This window comes from Gopherus flavomarginatus, chromosome 23 (genome assembly GCF_025201925.1).
Source record: "Gopherus flavomarginatus isolate rGopFla2 chromosome 23, rGopFla2.mat.asm, whole genome shotgun sequence".
Taxonomy (NCBI): domain Eukaryota; kingdom Metazoa; phylum Chordata; order Testudines; family Testudinidae; genus Gopherus; species Gopherus flavomarginatus.
Window position 1 is genome coordinate 1,073,068 of NC_066639.1, and position 20,700 is coordinate 1,093,767.

General features: G+C 48.9%; 1 protein-coding gene and 2 non-coding genes across 5 annotated transcripts in view; 2 read left to right on the forward strand and 1 right to left on the reverse strand.

Moving 5' to 3' along the window:
• LOC127039381 (zinc finger protein 660-like) overlaps window positions 1-20,700 on the reverse strand; it is a 52,722-nt gene that overhangs the window by 9,695 nt on the left and 22,327 nt on the right. Inside the window, exons 1-3 of one of the 3 annotated variants that reach the window (XM_050933025.1) lie at window positions 18,833-18,863; window positions 2,938-2,995; window positions 419-545 (exon numbers count right to left, since the gene is read on the reverse strand). The exons of 1 other annotated variant lie outside the window; for it this stretch is intronic. In XM_050933025.1, the coding sequence (XP_050788982.1) occupies window positions 419-545; window positions 2,938-2,961 (151 nt within the window). In that variant the 5' untranslated portion in view covers window positions 2,962-2,995; window positions 18,833-18,863. Of the gene's footprint in view, window positions 1-418; window positions 546-2,937; window positions 2,996-6,283; window positions 6,385-18,832; window positions 18,864-20,700 lie in introns of those variants that run through there. One more of the 3 variants, XM_050933027.1, reaches the window with a different exon arrangement.
• Window positions 8,314-8,385, forward strand: TRNAG-UCC (transfer RNA glycine (anticodon UCC)). The gene has a single exon. It is a non-coding gene; the product is annotated as a tRNA-Gly (tRNA).
• Window positions 11,114-11,185, forward strand: TRNAG-UCC (transfer RNA glycine (anticodon UCC)). The gene has a single exon. It is a non-coding gene; the product is annotated as a tRNA-Gly (tRNA).

A 20,700-nucleotide genomic window follows, 5' to 3' on the forward strand; every position in this document is an offset into this window, starting at 1 on the left:
CTCTGCCTGCTTTCAGGATCACAGAACCTGGCAAGAACAGGGTTTTTGCAGTGACCCATCCACTCTCAGTCTTTATTCAGGCCTAATTTGATGCTGTCTCGTTTGCAAATAAATTCTAGTTCTGCAGTTTCTCGTTGGAGTCTGTTTTTGAGTGCTGGCCAGGGCAGGCAGCTTCTGTTCTTTATGCCAGACCTGAACCCAAGTTTTGCCTTAGCCAAGAGACGACGTTAGACTTTGTGCTGTGCTGTTCTGCTCCTGGGCTCTGTTCCCCAGAGCAGAGTACAGGGTACTGGTGTGTGTGTCACTGGCATGTTGAGGTGATGCTGAAACAGGGCAGAGTTAAGGTTACATCGCAGGATATGTTGAACCTTAACTAGTCACTTCCCCTTCTAAGAACGGAGGGGATGGGAATTCTTACCCAGCAAGATCACATTCTCGTAGTTCTCCTGCATGACGGCTCTGTAGAGGGCTCTCTGAGCGGGGTCCAGCAGAGCCCACTCTTCCCTGGTGAAATACACAGCCACCTGCTCGAAGCTCACCGGCCCCTGAAAGAGCAAGAGCCCATCCCTCAGGACCTGTTGCCCCAGTCACAGCCCCACAATTCACAGGGGAGGAGGGCCAACCACACAGACGCTCAGGGAGACAGGCAGGCAGCAGAATCCCACTGTGACACTGCACCCCATATTCTTCACAGGGATATTAGTATGATATAATTATATCATAATTAGGATGAATTTTATGCAAACCCCTGTCCCAGGCTTAGCCTGGAGCTCTCTCCCATACTCCAAACCCCTCGGCCCCATCACAAAGCCCGCACCTCAATCCCCTGCCTCAGCCCAGTGAAAGTGAGTAAGGGTGGGGGGAGGGAGCAACAGAAGGAGGGGGTGTGGAGTGGTGGGGACGGGGTCTCGGAAAAGGGGGAGGGCGTGGCTTTGGGGAAGGGGGTGGGGCAAAGGTGTTTGGGTTTGTGTGTTTAGACAGTTGGCGACCCTAGCTGTTGCTCCAGGAATATTTTCTCCTTGAGGAACTGCTGCTTCTCCTTAACACCTTTCCCCCTTACCGGCCAGCTCTCTAGCGGCGTTGAACCCTGCTTTGTGGAAGTCCATTGTCCCTATTCTCCTGTTTTCTCTCCTTCCTTTTCTTACAGTCATGACATCTGCCATTTCATGGTCACTTTCACCCAAACTGCCTTCCACCTCCAGATTCATACCCGGGGCCCTACCAAATTCACCATCCTTTTTGGTCAATTTCACGGTCAGGGAATTTTAAAAATTGTCAATTTCATGATTTCAGATCTTTAAATCCGAAGTGTCACAGTGGTGTCTCTCTCAGGGTCCTGACCCCAAAAGGGTTGGGGAAGGGGTCACAATGTTATTGTAGGGGGGTCATGATATTGCCACCCTTAGTTCTGCACGGCTGCCTTCAGAACTGGGCCCTCTCTGGCTTTGCAGCTGCCACCCTCTGGCCACCCAGCTCTGAAGGCCGCAGCGCAGAAGTGAGGGTGTTGTGGTGAGGTAACTGCGCCTGGGTGTGTCTCTATCTGTGTGAATGCTGGTGGAAGTGCAGCCTAGAGAGGGCTTTGCGGCGTGTCACAGAAGTACAGCGCAAAAGGGAGCCCAGGCTGGTGGGTCAGGGGAGATCAGTGGTGCCCCATTTCCAGGTGGCACCCCAGGGGGAACTCGCTACACTCACCTCCACCTTCCTCAGGTGGCATCGGGGTGAGGGGAGAGAGAGAGAGAGACCCTCACCCCTCTGGGACGTCGCACTCCATATGATGTTATGAACACAGGCCAATGAGTGTGAATATGATGTAACTGGAATATGCTTCATGCGAAAGGTCTCTTGTAAGGTATCATTACAAAGTTTATAATCTACTGAGTAAAACTATTTCCCCATGCTTATCTCCCCTCCTACCAGCCCCAGTTCCCTCCATCTCCTTGTCAGGTGCTGGAAATGGGCCATTTTCATTACCACTACAAACAGTTTCTGTTTCTCTCCTGCTGGTAATAGCTCACCTTAACTGATCGCTCTCCTTAACTGTGTATGGTAACACCCATTGTTTCATGTGCTCTGTGTATACACATATCTTCCTACTGTATTTTCCACTGCATGCATCTGATGAAGTGGGCTGCAGCCCATGAAAGCTTATGCTCAAATAAATTAGTTAGTCTCTAAAGTGCCACAAGGACTCCTGCTCTTTTTGCGGATACAGACTAACACGGCTGCTACTCTGAAATCGACTGAGTGTGATCATCCTATTTATATGAATGTATCTTTCTTGTATCTGAAACTAGGAATAGGAAATATAACTCTGAGGGCCTATTGTAACTATGCAGTGTGGGCCGTTAATGTTGCTTTGGCATCTTGATGGTTCCCATTAACCAGGACATTGACTGTGGATGGGCCTTTGCCAGCCTTCCTGTGAGTCAGGCCGGGGAGAATGAAGGTTTGGGGTCTCATGGGACATCCAGCAGAGATAGGGGGCAGGGTCTTCACATTCCACACTCACCTACTAGCCAGGGGGCTGATACAGCTGATGTAGCCCCCAGGCAAGTCAAGGGGCAGCCCCCAGTAGGAATCCCAACACCTCCCCCAATAACAGCAGATGGGGGTGTGTGTAGGAGGGAGCGGGGCATCTCCCGCAGGCCTCACTGGTGGATGCCCCCTTCATTGCAGCCTCTGACTAGAAGGGTCATGCTCCAGCACTGGGATTGTCAGACCGTCTTCTAGCCCTGTCCAGGTTTGTTTCCTGTTCCACAATAGTGCCATTTCCTCCCTCAATCCCCATGGGGCTGCCCCTAGAATCTAGACCCCAAGTTCCAGCAGGTTTGTCCCCCTCCCTCCAGACCAAACTCCTCAGATACTCCCACCTCCTAGCTGTTTACTGCCCCTCTCCCTCCAAAAACAACCCACCAGCAACTCCCCCGTGATCCCTACCTGAACAGGCTCCATCTCAGCCATTTCCCTGTCCTGTCCCAAGGGAGGCTGGAATGAACTGAAAGAAAACGTGGATGTTATTTTGCAGCCGGCCAGGGTAACTGGAGAGATTTCCGAACAGGCTTTAGTTCATTTAGTTCAATCTGATGAGGTTCAACAAGGACAAGTGCAGAGTCCTGCACTTAGGACGGAAGAATCCCAGACACTGCTACAGACTAGGGACCGACTGGTTAAGCAGCAGTTCTGCAGAAAAGGACCTAGAGGTTACAGCGGACGAGAAGCTGGATATGAGTTGACAGTGTGCCCTTGTTGCCAAGAAGGCTAATGGCATTTTGGGCTGTATAAATAGAGGCACTGCCAGCAGATCGAGGGACGTGATCATTCCCCTCTATTCGGCACTGGTGAGGCCTCATCTGGAGTATTGTGTCCAGTTTTGGGCCCCACACTACAAGAAGGATGTGGACAAATTGGAAAGAGTCCCGGGGAGGGCAACAAAAATGATTAGGGGGCTGGAGCACATGACTTATGAGGCGAGGCTGAGGGAACTGGGATTGTTTAGTCTGCAGAAGAGAAGAATGAGGGGGGATTTGATAGCTGCTTTCAACTACCTGAAGGGGGGGTCCAAAGAGGATGGAGCTCGGCTGTTCTCAGTGGTGGCAGATGACAGAACAAGGAGCAATGGTCTCAAGTTGCAGTGGTGGAGGTCTCGGTTGGATATTAGGAAACACTATTTCCCTAGGAGGATGGTGAAGCACTGGAATGGGTTACCTAGGGAGGTGGTGGAATCTCCTTCCTTAGAGGTTTTTAAGGTCAGGCTTGACAAAGCCCTGACGGGGATGATTTAGTTGGAAATTGGTCCTGCTTTGAGCAGGGGGTTGGACACCTCCTGAGGTCCCTTCCAACCCTGATATTCTGTGATTCTATGAGTGGGGCCCCACAGGGGTCAGTGCTGGGTCTGGTACCATTCAAAATTTTCATGAATGACTTGGACAATGGATTGGATGCTTATAAAATTGCAGCTAACACCAAGCTGGGCGGAGCTGGGAGTTCTTTGGGGGGCAGGATTAGGATTCAAAATGATGTTGACACATTGGAGAACTGATCTGAAATCAACATGATGCAATTCAGTAAAGAGAAGTGGAAACTGCTACAAATGCATAACTACAAAATGGGGAACAACTGACGAGGCAGAAAAGGCTCTGGGGGTTATGGTGGATCACAAATTAAAACTAGGTCAAACAGACGACTGTTGCGAAAAAGGCTACTTCAGTACTGGAATAGGTTACCAAGGGAGTCTGTGAAATCCTCACCACTGGAGGTTTTTAAGAGCAGGTTGGACACACATGCAGGGATGATCTAGGTTTCCTTGATTCCGCCTGTGCAGGGACCTGGAATAGGTGACCTCTCGAGGTTCATTCTAGCCCCACATTTCTCTGATTCTACACTGGGAAAAAGCTGTGTCACTTGATTACAGAACAGACCCAACCCCTCTCACCAGGACTGTAAAATTGAGGGTTGTACCCTATGGCTGGAGAATTGCTGATATAGTCCCTATTTTTTAGAAAGCGTTTGGGGGGAGGGAAAGTGATCCAGGAAACTTCAGGCCTGTGAGTTTGAGCTCAACTGTATGCAAGGCCTTGGAACAAACTTCCAGACAGAAAGTAGATAAGGACATAGAGGTAATTGGGATAAAATACAACATGGTTTTATGAAAGTTAGATCATGCCAGACCAAACTGATCTCCTTCTTGGAGAAGGTAACTGATTTTTTAGACAAAGGAAATGCAGTGGATCTAATCTACCTGCATGTCAGTAAGGCATCTGGGACAGTTCCACATGGGAAACCATTCATTAAAACAGAGGAGATGGGGATTAATGTGAGAATTGAAAGGTGGATAAGGACCCGCTTAAAGGGGAGACTACAAGGGGTCACAGTGAAGGGTGGGTTGTCAGGCTGGAGGGAGGTTACTAGTGAGTTCCTCAGAGATCAGTTTTGGGACCAATCTTATTTCACATTTTTATTAATGACTGGCCAGAGGTGCCAACTTTTTGAGTTCCCAGGAGTGTGTGCTCGACTCTTGCTTCACCCCAGGTCCTGCCCCCACTCCACCCCTTCCCCCAAGGCCCCCCCTCACCCGCCTCTTCCTGCCCCAGCTGACTGGGGAGGGGGCTGGCCAGCCCCAGAGCACCCAGAGTCACAGCCTATGACCTTGGCACAAAAAGTGGGAGCGTGTTAACAGAACTTGTGGATGACGCAAAGCTGGAGGGGATTGCCAGTACAGAGGAGGCCCAGAATATCACACAAGACCTGGATGACCTTGATGAAATTTAATAGTGCAAAGTCATGCACTTAGGGACTAACAACAAGAGCTTTTTGTTATAAGCCGGGGATGTCTCAGACGGAAGCAACAGAGGAGGAGAAAGACCTGATTGTACTGGTTGATCACAGGGTGACTACGAGCCGCCAATGTGAGGCAGGCATGAAGAAGGCGAATGCAGTCGTAGGCTGCATCAGGCGAGGTACTGCCAGTGAAGACAGGAAAATGTCAGTACTAAGGCTACGATTTTGTCCTGAATATTTTGTATCGACATCAGGGTCAGGTCACAGGCAATTAACAAAAATTCACACAAGCTGTGACCTGTCCCTGACGTTGACTAAAAACAACCCTGACAAACTGGAGATGGAGCAGGGTCCAGCGCCCTGCCTCCACCCCCATCTGGAACAGCTGGACGTTGAGAGGACCCACCACCCTGTGGGGCTGGGAGCTAGGGTGGGGTCCCTCCACCACACGTGTTGCTGGGGTCCCCCCGTGCCAGCAGCGGCTGGTCAGCTTTGGGCCCCCCTATTTCACGGAGGTCTCAGGGATGGGGGAGCTGCTTGCGGAGAAGCTGCTCAGAGTGCCCCCCCACAAGCCTCAACATTTGCACCACGGACACTTGCGGACACGCTGCCGACCCCTGAATAGGAGAGAAAAAGCCCCCTCACCCCTGGATCTGAAGGTATTTTATGTCCACGTTAAATCGGGGCACGAAGGGTTTGCCCACGAGTGGTCCATACACACACACAGGCCTGAAGCCCAGCTCTGTGCCCAGCTTGGCTCTCTCCCCAACAGCGGCTGGTCCAGAAAAAGGGGTGTCCCCCCCCCAAACTCCCTCCCTCTCCGATCAGCAGCCCTGGCTCCTCCACCACCTCCGGCTTCTTTTTCAGCCCTTCCCCCCTCCGTTTGGCTCCTGAGCGCAGCTGGACCCCGGGGGCTGTGAGGTCTGAGGACCCCCCCCTCAGCCTCCCCACCCCCGTGCAAATAGAGACACTTTCCTGCCCCGCCCCCAGCATTTCTCTCACTCACCCGCAGCCGCTGGTCCCAGCTGGAGACCCCCCCCGCCGGGCAGGGAGGGGTTAATTCCCCCCCCAGCACGGACCCCCGGGGAGCAGCGGCTAGTACTGCCCCGCTCGGGGGCTGCCCCGCGTCTCTGCCCTTTGTTCCCCGGCTTCCGCCCCGGCTGCTCCAGCCCCTTCCTGGGCCGAGCCCCGCCCCGGGCTGCGTGGGGACGGACCAAGCCCAGACCTCGAGCCCCGGTCCCCGCCCCCGCGCGGGTCCGGCAGCCCCAGAGCCGCTACATTGCTGACTGGGGGGGGGGGAAGAGAGTCCATGGGGGTGTCAGTGTGAGGGGAGGGGCTGTAAGGGGGAGGGTCCATGGGGTGTCAGTGTGAGGGGGAGGGGCTGTGGGGAGGAGAGCTATGGGGTGTCTCTGTGAGAGGGAGGGGCTGTTGGGACGAGGGTCCATGGGGTGTCAGTGTGAGGGGAAGGGCTGTGATGGGGAGGGTCCATGGGGTGTCAGTGTGAGGGGAGGGGCTGTGAGGGGGAGGGTCCATAGGGGTGTCACTGTGAGGGGAGGGGCTGTGAGGGGGAGGGTACATGGGGGTGTCAGTGTGAGGGGAGGGGCTGTAAGGGGGAGGGTCCATGGGGTGTCAGTGTGAGGGGGAGGGGCTGTGGGGAGGAGAGCTATGGGGTGTCTCTGTGAGAGGGAGGGGCTGTTGGGACGAGGGTCCATGTGGTGTCAGTGTGAGGGGAGGAGCTGTTGGGAGGAGGCAGCCCTGGGGGACTCAGCCCTGGGGACACTCACTGGCTGTGGAAAAGCACGTCCAGTGGCAGGCAGGCGTCCGACAGAAGAAGGACTCGATGCTTTGGGAAAGTCTGGGTGCACTGGATGGGGTAGGAGGGTTTCGGCAATAGGTCTGCAGTATGGCCAACCCCAAATGTTCAGAACTCACGAGATTGGCTTTAAAATCATGAGATGAGACAAATAATCGCTTTGGGGGGGTGTCTTTTTATTTGCCTTCTGCTTGTTGAGCTGTTGGCATGCACCGGGGGCCTGTTCGGTAGCTTTCTGCACAGCCAGGAGGGCTCGACACTTCCTTTATCTTGGCAACTGAAGGCTGAAACCGTCACAGAGCCACTTGACTCCAGGAGCTGGGGCTTTAGGGAAAACAATAATTCTCCTGAGACTTGCGGCAAACTCCTGAGAGTGGGCAACGCTGAGTCTTTATCCTGGGGGATGCCCCGGAGCGCTGCTCAGACAAGGCTGAAGTGTGGCACCAAACCGCTGCCTTTCCTGAGGGTCAGCTCAGTGAGCAGCCGGGTGTCCTCAGGACCAGACTAACCCTGCAGGCCCCAGAGGGTCTCAGGCTGGGAACGCTGCTCCCCAGAGAACTGCCCTGACTCCCTTCTCAGCAGCAAAGAAGTCAATTCCCCCTCACCCTGGAGCTAAGGCCAGAGCTGGGGGTTTCTCCTTTCACTCCCGCCGGGAGTGCAGGGTCCCCGGCGCGTTCCTGGAAGAGCCTTTGGAACGGAATTGGGGACACCGGCCTGTCAAGACAGAGAGCTCAGGTTCAGACTAAAATTGGTTTTTTACATTTTTTAATAATAGGATCTAATCCTTCAGTCCCAGTGTCACCATGGATAGAACTGAGTCAGCCTGGCAGGGGAAACCAAGCAGCTGTTTGGATACAGGAGAGGGGGATCAATCACCTGGTAGTCACTGCCCCAGAGGAATCGTGTTGTGTTACATTCCTTGTGTCCTGGCGCCATCGTATGGCCATTTCCTCCCCCCCTTTTGGTGAAAAGTTTTGTTATTTTGCACAGAAACTTTATGTCCTCAGCAGACCCAGGAGCGGGGGCTGCCTCCATGTCCCACACACCCACTAGAAGGTGACAGACGAAGACCCTTAAAACCATCTGTCAGTCCCTCTGGGAACCTGTCTCTGCTCACAGCTGCCAGGCTGCCTCCAGCCCCCCCCCCTCCTGCTCATTAGAGGTGCTGCAATGAATCATTTTGCTAGTACATGTAGCACCAGGGAGAATTGATTTTGCCAGATGCATTGGTGGTATAGTGGTGAGCATAGCTGCCTTCCAAGCAGTTGACCCGGGTTCGATTCCCGGCCAATGCAGGGATGTGTTTTTGCCTTCTCCGGAATTGGTTTAATGTCAGTCACATGGGGTGATAATCACATTCCCAAATCCCAGCAGGTCCCTGAACACACTGCAGGGGACAGGACTACGTGAGGAGCTGTAGGAAGCATCCTTGTGTCACTGCAGAAAGTCAGGGAACAGGTATCTGTAGCTCCTTGTCCTGTTTGCACCGTGCTCAGGGGACAAGGTGGAAATATAAAGCTTTGTGACAGTTTTTGCTGCTACAGAGTCTTTTGTGTTCCTGTGATAAAACCACAAACCAAAGTTCAGCACCAATGTGGACACAGGCACTTCCCTCAGAGGCAGCTGCAAATCGTACTTGTCTGCAGCTGAATCGGGCCTTTCACCTGCACGTGTCTGGGCACTACACACCCTGGCTGTGTTTGAGGGCCCCTCACAGCCCCAGGGGGAGAGGTTTCAGTGTAGCATAGGAGGCCGGCCTGGCCCGGCTGTTAAGCCTGGCAGGGAAAATTAAACCATCCCACCCCTGGCTCTGCCCCCGCCTGAGAAGGTTGGTTTGTGTTGGGAGTGTGCAAAGCTGAGAACACAGATCCAGCCATGAGGTTCGTTGTTTTCTGAAGGGTTTTGTGGGTAGGAAGGATCATTGGGGGACGGGCTGGGTACCAAACGGAAGATAGGTCTATGGGAAGGAGGGGTAGAGACCATAACCATCCACTGAGGATGGGATTCAAATCTATGCGGATTATCAGCATCACTTTAACCGCTCGGTCACCTCATCTGATCCGTTTTATCTCATTTAACACTTCCCAAAGTCAGTGCTGCTTGGAAGCTTTTTGCCAGGACAAGGAAGATCAGGACGGGAAGGTTTGGCTTTTTTAAAAAACATTCTCTGTGGTATGTACAAGACTAAATGCAATGACCAAAACCAAAAAGACCCCCCTGGGGGGCATAGAGACCGGGTTTGCTGTTCAAAGTCTGTATTTCAGAAATTTCCAGCGTTAGTATCCAGGTTCATTTGTCAGCCCGAGGGAGAATTTGGGGTTTAAGAACGACCATACTGGGTCAGACCAAAGGTCCATCTAGCCCAGTATCTGTCTACCGATGGTGGCCAATGCCAGGTGCCCCAGAGGGAGTGAACCTGACAGGCAATGATCAAGTGATCCCGCTCCTGCCATCCATCTCCACCCTCTGACAAACAGAGGCTAGGGACACCATTCCTTTCCCTTCCTGGCTAATAGCCATTTATGGACTTAACCTCCATGAATTTATCCAGTTCTCTTTTAAACCCTGTTATAGTTCTAGCCTTCACAACCGCCTCAGGCAAGGAGTTCCACAAGTTGACTGTGTGCTGTGTGAAGAACTTCCTTTTATTTGTTTTAAACCTGCTGCCCATTCATTTCATTTGGTGATCCCTAGTTCATGTATTATAGGAATAAGTAAATAACTTTTCCTTATCCACTTTCTCCACATCACTCATGATTTTATATACCTCTATCATATCCTCCCTTAGTCTCCTCTTTTCCAAGCTGAAGAGTCCTAGCGTCTTTAATCTTTCCTCATATGGGACCTTCTCCAAACCCCTAATCATTTTAGTTGCCCTTTTCTGAACCTTTTCTAGTGCCAGTATATCTTTTTTGAGGTGAGGAGACCACATCTGTACACAGTATTCGAGATGTGGGTGTACCATGGATGTATATAAGGGCAATAAGATAGTCTCAGTCTTATTCTCTATCCCCTTTTTAATGATTCCTAACATCTTGTTTGCTTTTTTGACCACCTCTGCACACTGCGTGGACATCTTCAGAGAACTATCCACGATGACTCCAAGATCTTTTTCCTGACTCGTTGTAGCTAAATTAGCCCCCTTTTGATACTCTTATCCGAACACATGTGAACAAAGACACTGTGTATGTTGCTTCTCCCTAGCCAGATGGGTTTGTTCGTGTAACGGGAACAGGTAAGAGGAGTCACAGAGTTACCCAGAGTGCACTTTAAGATTGCCTCAACTCCTATCTCACGGCAAAGTCAAGCAACCAGTCGGGAGGGGCAAAGGGACTTGTGGGGGGAAGGTATAAAATGCTAAAAGATCAAAGAAATGCCCGTAGCACAACCTCACTTCTTACCCCTCCCATGGGGTGCAACAGAGGTGGGACAAAGACCCACAATATAAAAGCGAGGGGAGATCAATCACTTATCAGAGTCATGGTTCATAGAGGAATTGTGTTGTTACATTCCTTGTGTCCTGGCGACCTCGTGTGCCCATCTCCTTTCGGAGAAAAGTTTTGTTATTTTGCGCAGGACAGGCCCAGGAGCAGGGACTGCACCCATGTACCAAACACCCAGACCAGGTGACAAACACCCTTAAGACCAGGCAGCCATCCCTGTTAAAACCATCTCTCTTCTTCAGCTCAGTGACAGCCTGAATCATCCCATATCCTGGCAGAGACTGGAATCAGCGACAAACCCCTCTGTAGGTAGTGGAAATGAACACAAACATTTACTTTAAAAGGGGCTAAGGTTTGTCATTCTGGTCATTTATCTTTGTTTCCCTTCTCTGTGGGGAGAGGTGGGGTTGGTGACACCTCCCTCTGGGATGTAGCACCTCCATCCCCAGTCACTGTGGGAACCTGTCTGTGCTCAGAGCTGACAGGTTGCTGCCTGTCCACCCATCCTGCTCATTAGTGGTGCAGGAATGAATCATTTTGCTAGTACATGTAGCACCAGGGAGAGCTGCTTTTGCCAGATGCATTGGTGGTATAGTGGTGAGCATAGCTGCCTTCCAAGCAGTTGACCCGGGTTCGATTCCCGGCCAATGCAGGGATGTGTTTTTGCCCTGTCCGGAATTGGTTTAATGTCAGTCACATTGGGCGATAATCACATTCCCAAATCCCAGCAGGTCCCTGAACACACTGCAGGGGACAGGACTATGTGAGGAGCTGTAGGAAGCCAGAAACCAGGGGAACACGCGTCTGTAGCGCCTTGTCTTGTTTGCACCATGCTGAGGGGAGAAAGTGCGAATGTAAAGATTTGTGTCAGTTTTTGCTGCTACAGATCTTTTGTGTTCCAGCAATGATATCATACTGCCTCTATATAAATCCATAGTACTCCCACATCTGGGATACTGTGTGCAGATGTGATCGCCCCATCTCAAATATATATATTGAGAAAAGGGCAACAAAACTGATTAGGGGTATGGAAAGGCTTCCTTATGAGGAGAGATTAATAGAGTGGTGTGATGGGTTCGATCACAGAGACCCTCTTGGGACTGTCACCTGATGTGCTGAAATTACCTCTGAGCCCATTTTCTCTGCCAGATTGGGACTTCAGAATCCTGCCTTGTTGAGCCAGATACACTAGCCTGCTGCAACACAGACCCAGGGTCTGAACCACATCCCCAAAGCTGCAGACTTAACCGAAAATGGCTCAACAGGTCACCTGTCTCCAGCACCCAGACACCAAGTTTCCACTGGGATCCAAACCCCAAATAAATCCATTATACTTTGTATAAAGCTTATACAGGGTAAATTCATAAATTGACACCCTCTATAACACTGATATGCACGGCTGTTTGCTACCCCAGGTATTAATCATTTGCTCTGGGTTTATTAATAAACAAAAGTGATTTTATTAAGTTAAACAAAAGTAGGATTTAAGTGGTTTCATGTAATAACAGACAGAACAGTGATACTCTTTTTACATCGTGTCCCAGCGAAAGCAAAGAGCTGCCAGAGCTGGTGTTGTGGGCTGCTGTAGTTACCTTCCCAGTTGCTGGAATAATTTGCAGCACGGAGACCTGGCTCAGGGCTGATCAGCAGGAAGATCTGAGTTAGCAGTTTGCAGCAAAAGCTTGGCTTTCCCATCGAGGAATCAGACACCAGTCTCCTACGGGACAGGCAGGGACACTCACCCTATACTAACAAGGAAGAAATTAGGAGCTGCTTTTGCACAGGCACAGAAGAGAATCAGCCAGGGAAGCTCCTCAGTGAGCTGTGGCTGCCACATACCCAGCTGGGATCTGTGGGGGATTTGCAGTAGAGGGAAGGGCCGAATTGGGGGCATTGTCCCAGGACTCCTAGGGGCTTTGCCAGCAGGTTGTGGGGTGGCAGTAGGGTCTGAGCTGGGGGAGTAGTAGGTAAAAGCTTGCAACCATAAGCAAAACCCCAACCCCACAATGCATTGGGCAGTGTCCTTTGCCTCAGTTTCCCACCTAACAGTGGGAAAGTCTGACAAGCAAATGCCCCTTTAACACATCTTCCCCCCGGCCCTCCATAGTACCCCAGCGCAGGTGGGTTAGTGCAGACCCAACATTCAGAAATGTGTTCACAGGGGTTTGCCGCCCGCCTCAGAAGTCTCTGCGGTGGCTGTGCAAACACTGAACAGGTAAGAGCATGTCTAGGACACTTCAGGCACAACTCATCTTAGCACACGAGAATATCTGCCCCCTTCTTCTCCTTACTTTCCCTGGCATTTGGTGTCCCTCTCCCCCTGGTCAGCAAGTAAGGTTCAGTTTAGGGTGGCCCCTTCAATCAGTTGTATGCAGGCCAATAAAAGATATAACCTCACTCCCGTAACCTCTCAATCAGGGTAAGAAAGCTCTGCTGCCCTTTACTCATGCAATAAGGAGAACAAAATCTCATTGCACTGAGTGATTTGTAACCCAACACCAGCGAAAACTGGTCCTTTTGGCAAAGCCCACCCATCATGCTGCGTAGCTAGGCGGAGTAGGTGGGTCTGCACAAACACGGTCGGTTTCTGAAGTCTTTCCCCCAGCTCCTCACTAGACGTGAGGGGGAGCTCATTCAGACCCTGCTTCCACTAATGTATTTTAAAATGCCTCATTGTCCCTACCTCTGCTGGGCTGTCAGTTATTGAGCAGCTCAGATTAAGTGGTTACGGTAATAGACTGCTACTCCACTGTGCTCTGCATTTGTGGATTCAAATCCTATCCTCATCAGATGTGTTTAATCTTCTCCCCTTCCTTCCAAACACCCATCTTACCCACTTTGGTGCAGTGACAGATCAACCCTTCCTGCAACCAAAAACCTTCCTAAGGTGCCAGATTGGATCCCTGCTTGAAATAAAACCAATTGAAATATGAGATTTCTAAAAAAAGTTCAGGAGTCCAGCTTTTATCTCCAAAGGTAACATACTCAGAACCTCCTCCAAATGTCCTGGGACTTCCCCCCAGATTAATTAAAATGCCCCATCCACAGCAAGCCCATGACAGTGAAACACAGCCAGAGTGTCTAGGCCAAGCTGTTCTGAAGCAGGTAAGTGAAACATTTCTCTGTGCTTCCCTTGGGGAGGTTTGTTTGCCTGGGAAAACAAAATCCCCCGAAATTGAAAATTCTCTGCTGAAAATCCTGTCCTGCTCTGTTCTGGCACTTTGATTTGAATGTATTGTTGGTCTTCTCTTCTGGTTTCTGAATTATTTCAGGTTTTGGTTGGCAAAATAATCAGTTTTCAATTTCTAAGCACAAAGGGGAAAAAGTAAGTTGAAAGTATCTATATTATACACATACATCTCATTCCTGGAGAATTAAGAAATGAAATGCTCCCAGCTCCAGTTATGAAGAGAAAAGAGAAGGCGGGGGAAGAGATGAGCAGAGCTTTCTATTTAATATGGAAATGTCCAACATGCTGTAAAATCCACAAGCTGACTCACACACAAAAACCTAGCAAGAAAAACTCCCTGAATGAGTCAGAATCACCTGCTGCTGGGGGGAAGGTAGGGGCTGTGGAATGGGCTTGAAGAACACTGTGTAGAGGAGGGGGCTGTGGGTTGGGACTGAGGGGCACTGGGAATAAGGGGGTTCTGGGTGTGTGTTTTCCCTCTGTGTGCCGCCGCAGCCATGCACAAACAGGCACGCCCAATGATCACAAGATCTGCTAAGGAACGAAGGCACCCAGCCAGGTTTATTGTCAACCAAGCACAGTACTAGTATCCCACAGACTCTACCGGACCACTAATACATGTATGTACGTAACGATGGACCAGCTCAGTGAAGGGTGGGACTTTCCCTTCCTCCCTAGGCCAGACAGAGACAATCCCTCTCAGATTACAATGTCTGAGAAGTGCAAGCTTTTCACCTCCATTTACAGCCCTTCAAACCAGACCCCACCCCAGCCTCAGCTTGGCCTGGCCTGGCCTGGCACAGTTCCTGGGCTAAGTTCCCGCTAAGCTGCTGCGGCTGGGGAGAGTCACTTCTCCCCCAGCCCCAGAGCTGCCGTGTGTGGGGAGAGGTGCTCTCCCCCAGCCACGGGCTACTGCAGCTAGAGAGGACTGGAAGGGGAGTCCTCTCTCCCTGCCACAGCTCCAGGGCACCCTGCACCCCCAAACTCACCATCCCTGGCCCAACCCCAAAGCCTGCACCCTCAGCCAGGGCCCTCACACTGTAGGCCAAAAGCTTAATGAGGAGAAACTGTCTCGAGTAAACGGTGCTCCATTTTTCTTATTTTGTTAGCTTTGAATTAGTAAGAAGTTGTTGTTCTGGTTTTATTCTTTGCCTTACGTGTTAATGATTGTTTATAGAAGTATAGACGTCTTGTGGCTGCAGTTCTTGCTTTTGAAATTATTTACTGTTGTGTGTGTGAGTGAAGAATGTCTGGCAGCTAACAGAGAAGAGACAGGAGGTGCCAGTACTGATGGGCCGGATGGTCAAGAGGGGAGTGAAGAAGTCAAGAGGCACTAACCTTAATATCAGAATCACCCGCATGGCAGATTGACGACCCTAAAGCAAAGGCAGATGCCCCAAGGACAAGATAAAGAGTGGAGCCAGAGGGATGAGTAAGGAGGGCTTTAAAATAGGTTCAACGGGGACAGGTGAGCAAAGCCCACAGGTAAGTGGGGAGCAAGACCTGGGAGATGGGTTGGAAACAGGAGGGAGCACGGGCTATAATGGCAGAGAGGAAGGAGGGTCAGGGCAAAGCTGGGAGGCAAGATCAAACCAGTATCTTAGATGCCTTTATACAAATGCAAGAAGTATGGGTAATAAGCAGGAAGAACTGGAAGTGCTAATAAATAAATACAACTATGACATTATTGGCATTACTGAAACTTGGTGGGATAATACACACGACTGGAATGTTGGTGTGGATGGGTATAGTTTGCTCAGGAAGGATAGACAGGGGAAAAAGGGAGGAGGTGTTGCCTTATATATTAAAAATGTACACACTTGGACTGAGGTGGAGATGGACATAGGAGACGGAAGGGTGGAGAGTCTCTGGGTTAGGCTAAAAGGGGTAAAAAACACAGGTGATGTCGTGCTGGGAGTCTACTACAGGCCACCTAATCAGGCGGAAGAGGTGGATGAGGCTTTTTTCAAACAACTAACAAAATCATCCAAAGCCCAAGATTTGGTGGTGATGGGGGACTTCAACTATCCAGATATATGTTGGGAAAACAACACCGCGGGGCACAGACGATCCAATAAGTTCCTGGACTGCATTGCAGACAACTTTTTATTGCAGAAAGTTGAAAAAGCTACTGGGGGGAAGCTGTTCTAGACTTGATTTTAACAAATAGGGAGGAACTTGTTGAGAATTTGAAAGTAGAAGGAAGCTTGGGTGAAAGTGATCATGAAATCATAGAATTTGCAATTCTAAGGAAGGGTAGAAGGGAGTACAGCAGAATAGAGACAATGGATTTCAGGAAGGCGGATTTTGGTAAGCTCAGAGAGCTGATAGGCAAGGTCCCATGGGAATTGAGACTGAGAGGAAAAACAACTGAGGAAAGTTGGCAGTTTTTCAAAGGGACGCTATTAAGGGCCCAAAAGCAAGTTATTCCAATTGTTAGGAAAGATAGAAAATGTGGCAAAAGACCACCTTGGCTTACCCTTGAGATCTTGCGTGATCTACAAAATAAAAAGGCGTCATATAGAAAATGGAAACTAGGTCAGATCACGAAGGATGAATATAGGCAAATAACACAGGAATGCAGAGGCAAGATTAGAAAAGCAAAGGCACAAAATGAACTCAAACTAGCTATGAGAATAAAGGGAAACAAGAAGACTTTTTATCAATACATTAGAAGCAAGAGGAAGACTAAGGACAGGGTAGGCCCACTGCTCAATGAGGAGGGGGAAACAGTAACGGGAGACTTGGAAATGGCAGAGATGCTTAATGACTTCTTTGTTTCGGTCTTCACTGAGAAGTCTGAAGGAATGTCTAGTATAGTGAATGCTTAAGGGAAGAGGGTAGGTTTAGAAGAGAAAATAAGGAAAGAGCAAGTAAAACATCACTTAGAAAAGTTAGATGCCTGCAAGTCACCAGGGCCTGATGAAATGCATCCTAGAATACTCAAGGAGTTAATGGAAGAGGTATCTGAGCCTCTAGCTATTATCTTTGGGAAATCATGGGAGACGAGGGAGATTCCAGAAGACTGGAAGGGGGCAAATATAGTGCCCATCTACAAAAAGGGAAATAAAAACAACTCAGGAAACTACAGACCAGTTAGTTTAACTTCTGTGCCAGGGAAGATAATGGAGCAGGTAATCAAAGAAATCATCTGCAAACACTTGGAAGGTGGTAAGGTGATAGGGAATAGCCAGCATGGATTTGTAAAGAACAAATCATGTCAAACTAATCTCATAGCGTTCTTTGATAGGATAACGAGCCTTGTGGATAAGGGAGAAGCGGTGGATGTGATATACCTAGACTTTAGTAAGGCATTTGATACGGTCTCTCATGATATTCTTATAGATAAGCTAGGAAAGTACAATTTAGATGGAGCTACTATAAGGTGGGTGCATAACTGGCTGGATAACCATACTCAAAGAGTAGTTGTTAATGGCGCCCAATCCTGCTGGAAAGGTATAACAAGTGGGGTTCCGCAGGGGTCTGTTTTGGGACCGGTTCTGTTCAATATCTTCATCAACGATTTAGATGTTGGCATAGAAAGTACGCTTATTAAGTTTGCGGACGATACCAAACTGGGAGGGATTGCAACTGCTTTGGAGGACAGGGTCAAAATTCAAAATGATCTGGACAAGTTGGAGAAATGGTCTGAGGTAAACAGGATGAAGTTCAATAAAGATAAATGCAAAGTGCTCCACTTAGGAAGGAACAATCAGTTTCACACATACAGAATGGGAAGAGACTGTCTAGGAAGGAGTATGGCAGAAAGAGATCTAGGGGTCGTAGTGGACCACAAGCTTAATATGAGTCAACAGTGTGATACTGTTGCAAAAAAAGCAAACATGATTCTGGGATGCATTAACAGGTGTGTTGTAAACAAGACACGAGAAGTCATTCTTCCGCTTTACTCTGCGCTGGTTAGGCCTCAACTGGAGTATTGTGTCCAGTTCTGGGCACCGCATTTCAAGAAAGATGTGGAGAAATTGGAGAGGGTCCAGAGAAGAGCAACAAGAATGATTAAAGGTCTTGAGAACATGACCTATGAAGGAAGGCTGAAGGAATTGGGTTTGTTTAGTTTGGAAAAGAGAAGACTGAGAGGGGACATGATAGCAGTTTTCAGGTATCTAAAAGGGTGTCATCAGGAGGAGGGAGAAAACTTGTTCACCTTAGCCTCCAATGATAGAACAAGAAACAATGGGCTTAAACTGCAGCAAGGGAGATTTAGGTTGGACATTAGGAAAAAGTTCCTAACTGTCAGGGTAGTTAAACACTGGAATAGATTGCCTAGGGAAGTTGTGGAATCTCCATCTCTGGAGATATTTAAGAGTAGGTTAGATAAATGTCTATCAGGGATGGTCTAGACAGTATTTGGTCCTGCCATGAGGGCAGGGGACTGGACTCGATGACCTCTCGAGGTCCCTTCCAGTCCTAGAGTCTATGAGTCTATGAGAAACAGCTCCGGATACTTCCGGTAACAACCCAAAACAATGATAATTGGGAGCAACCTTGACTATCTCATGACTAATAGCTCTGGTGTGACACACCAAGGTCCATAGGGACCTTACTACTATAAAAGGAGGGTGTATTGCCCATGGGACTTTGGGTTTGTTCTGCAGCAACATCGGAGCTTCGGACGCGTCTGACAGAGACTCAGCTCCAGCTCCTCCCGTCCCTCGTGTGCAATTTCAGCTGGCCACTGGAACTGACCGAGCAACACTAAGGACTACTAACTATAAGATCCAGCTGCAGAACCTTTTGGGGTGTGTGTATGGAAGCATATGCTGATTTAATACTTAAACTGTACTCTCAATATACGTGGCGTATTGCATTATCCCCTTGAAAAAGATTCTGTGTGCTCCTTATAAACATAACACCACCCTCATACCCCAACCGTCTATCCTAGCCCTGAGCCCCATCCCACACGCTGAACCCCTTGGCCCCACCCATGCCACACACCACCTCCATATTGGGGCACATTCCGCACATGGATGTAAAAGATTAGCGAGAACACCAGACAGGGGCCCAGACTGGGCCTCGCCAGGACAGTGACTGCACAGCATGAACCCAAACACCTCCATCTCAGTGACTTCTCCCTGCTTAGCAACATACCTCTCACACACACTCCCGAAAGCCTGGGTAGGGGGGATTTATTTTCTCTTGTGAAGCTCTGAGCCCCTGTCTTCCCCTGATGAAGCTGGAGTGAGAGAGGTGGCACCTGTGAAAACCAAAGGGTCAATTTGGAGGGAGATGATGAAGTTATGAGGTGGACTGACTCCATCCAGAATCTCTATGGTTCCACCCCACGTTACTTATTAAAAGAAATATGACTTGATATCTCTTTTATGCACTCTATTAAAATGAACTGATCAAATAAAAAATACACATTGAAGGCTAATCTATTACAAACCCAACTCAACTAAATAAGGGTTAACCATACAACTAGAAAGTTGAGGTCAAATCAGTCAGTCAATCAATGAATTAACTGCATTGGAATGAACTCATCAATTTGCGAAATCATCAGATTAATATAGAAGAAAATCAACCCTTATAAATCTTAAAACAGAAATGCAAAGAGGTGGTGTGACACATGGCTGGAAAGGATTATGCATCCTGCAGGATAAATGACCCAAAATCAACCTGTAGGGGCATATTGGTAGGTAGTGTTTTTATGTGTGTGTTTACATATTGTGACAAAGTTCCTCCTGTATCTTGGTGGGTCCTGCGCTTATTGGCGGATTTGCTCACCTCAGTGATCTTCCCCTCTGGTGGAACCCACAGTCTGGGTCAATTCCTCCTGTGTCTGATCAGGAGTTGGGAGTTTTGGGGGGAACATTTGGAGGTTTGGAGTAGCATTGTATATCAATGATGAGGTTAACTGTAAAGAAATAAGACGCAATGGAATGGATAAGACAGAGTCTGTCTGGGCAAAAATCACACTGGGAAAGAAAGCTACTAGAGCGTTCCCTGAGATAGTGCTTGGGGTGTGCTACAGACCGCCGGGATCTGATTTGGATATGGATAGACACCTCTTTAATGTTTTTAATGAAGTAAACACTAATGGGAATTGTGTGATCATGGGAGACTTTAACTTCCCAGACATAGACTGGAGGACAAGTGCTAGCAAGAATAATAGGGCTCAGATTTTTCTGAATGTGATAGCAGATGGATTCCTTCACCAAGTAGTTGAAGAACCAACAAGAAGGGATGCCATTTTAGATTTGGTCTTGGTGAGTAGTGAGGACCTCATAGAAGAAATGGTTGTAGGGGACAACCTTGGTTCAAGTGATCATGAGCTAATTCAGTTCAAACTAGATGGAAGGATAAACAAAAATGGATCTGGGACTAGGGTTTTTGACTTCTCAAGGGCTAACTTTGAAGAATTAAAGGAAATTAGTTAGGGAAGTGGATTGGACTGAAGAACTTGTGGATCTAAATGCAGAGGAGGCCTGGAATTACTTTAAGTCGTAGCTGCAGAAACTATCAGAAGCCTGCATCCCAAGAAAGGGGAAAAAAACCATATGCAGGAGTTGTAGACCAAGCTGGATGAGCAAGCATCGCAGAGAGGTGATTAAGAAAAAGCAGAAAGCCTACAAGGAGAGGAAGAAGGGTGGGATTAGCAAGGAAAGCTACCTTAGTGAGGTCAGAACATGCAGGGATAAAGTGAGAAAGGCTAAAAGCCATGTAGAGTTGGACCTTGCAAAGGGAATTAAAACCAATAGTAAAAGGTTCTATAGCCATATAAATAAGAAGAAAACAAAGAAAGAAGAAGTGGGACCACTAAACACTGAGGATGGAATGGAGGTTAAGGATAACCTAGGCATGGCTCAATATCTAAATAAGTACTTTGCCTCAGTCTTTAATAAGGCTAATGGGGAGCTTAGGGATAATGGAAGGATGACAAATGGGAATGAGGATATGGAGGTGGATATTACCACATCTGAGGTAGAAGCCATACTTGAACAGCTAATGGTACAAAA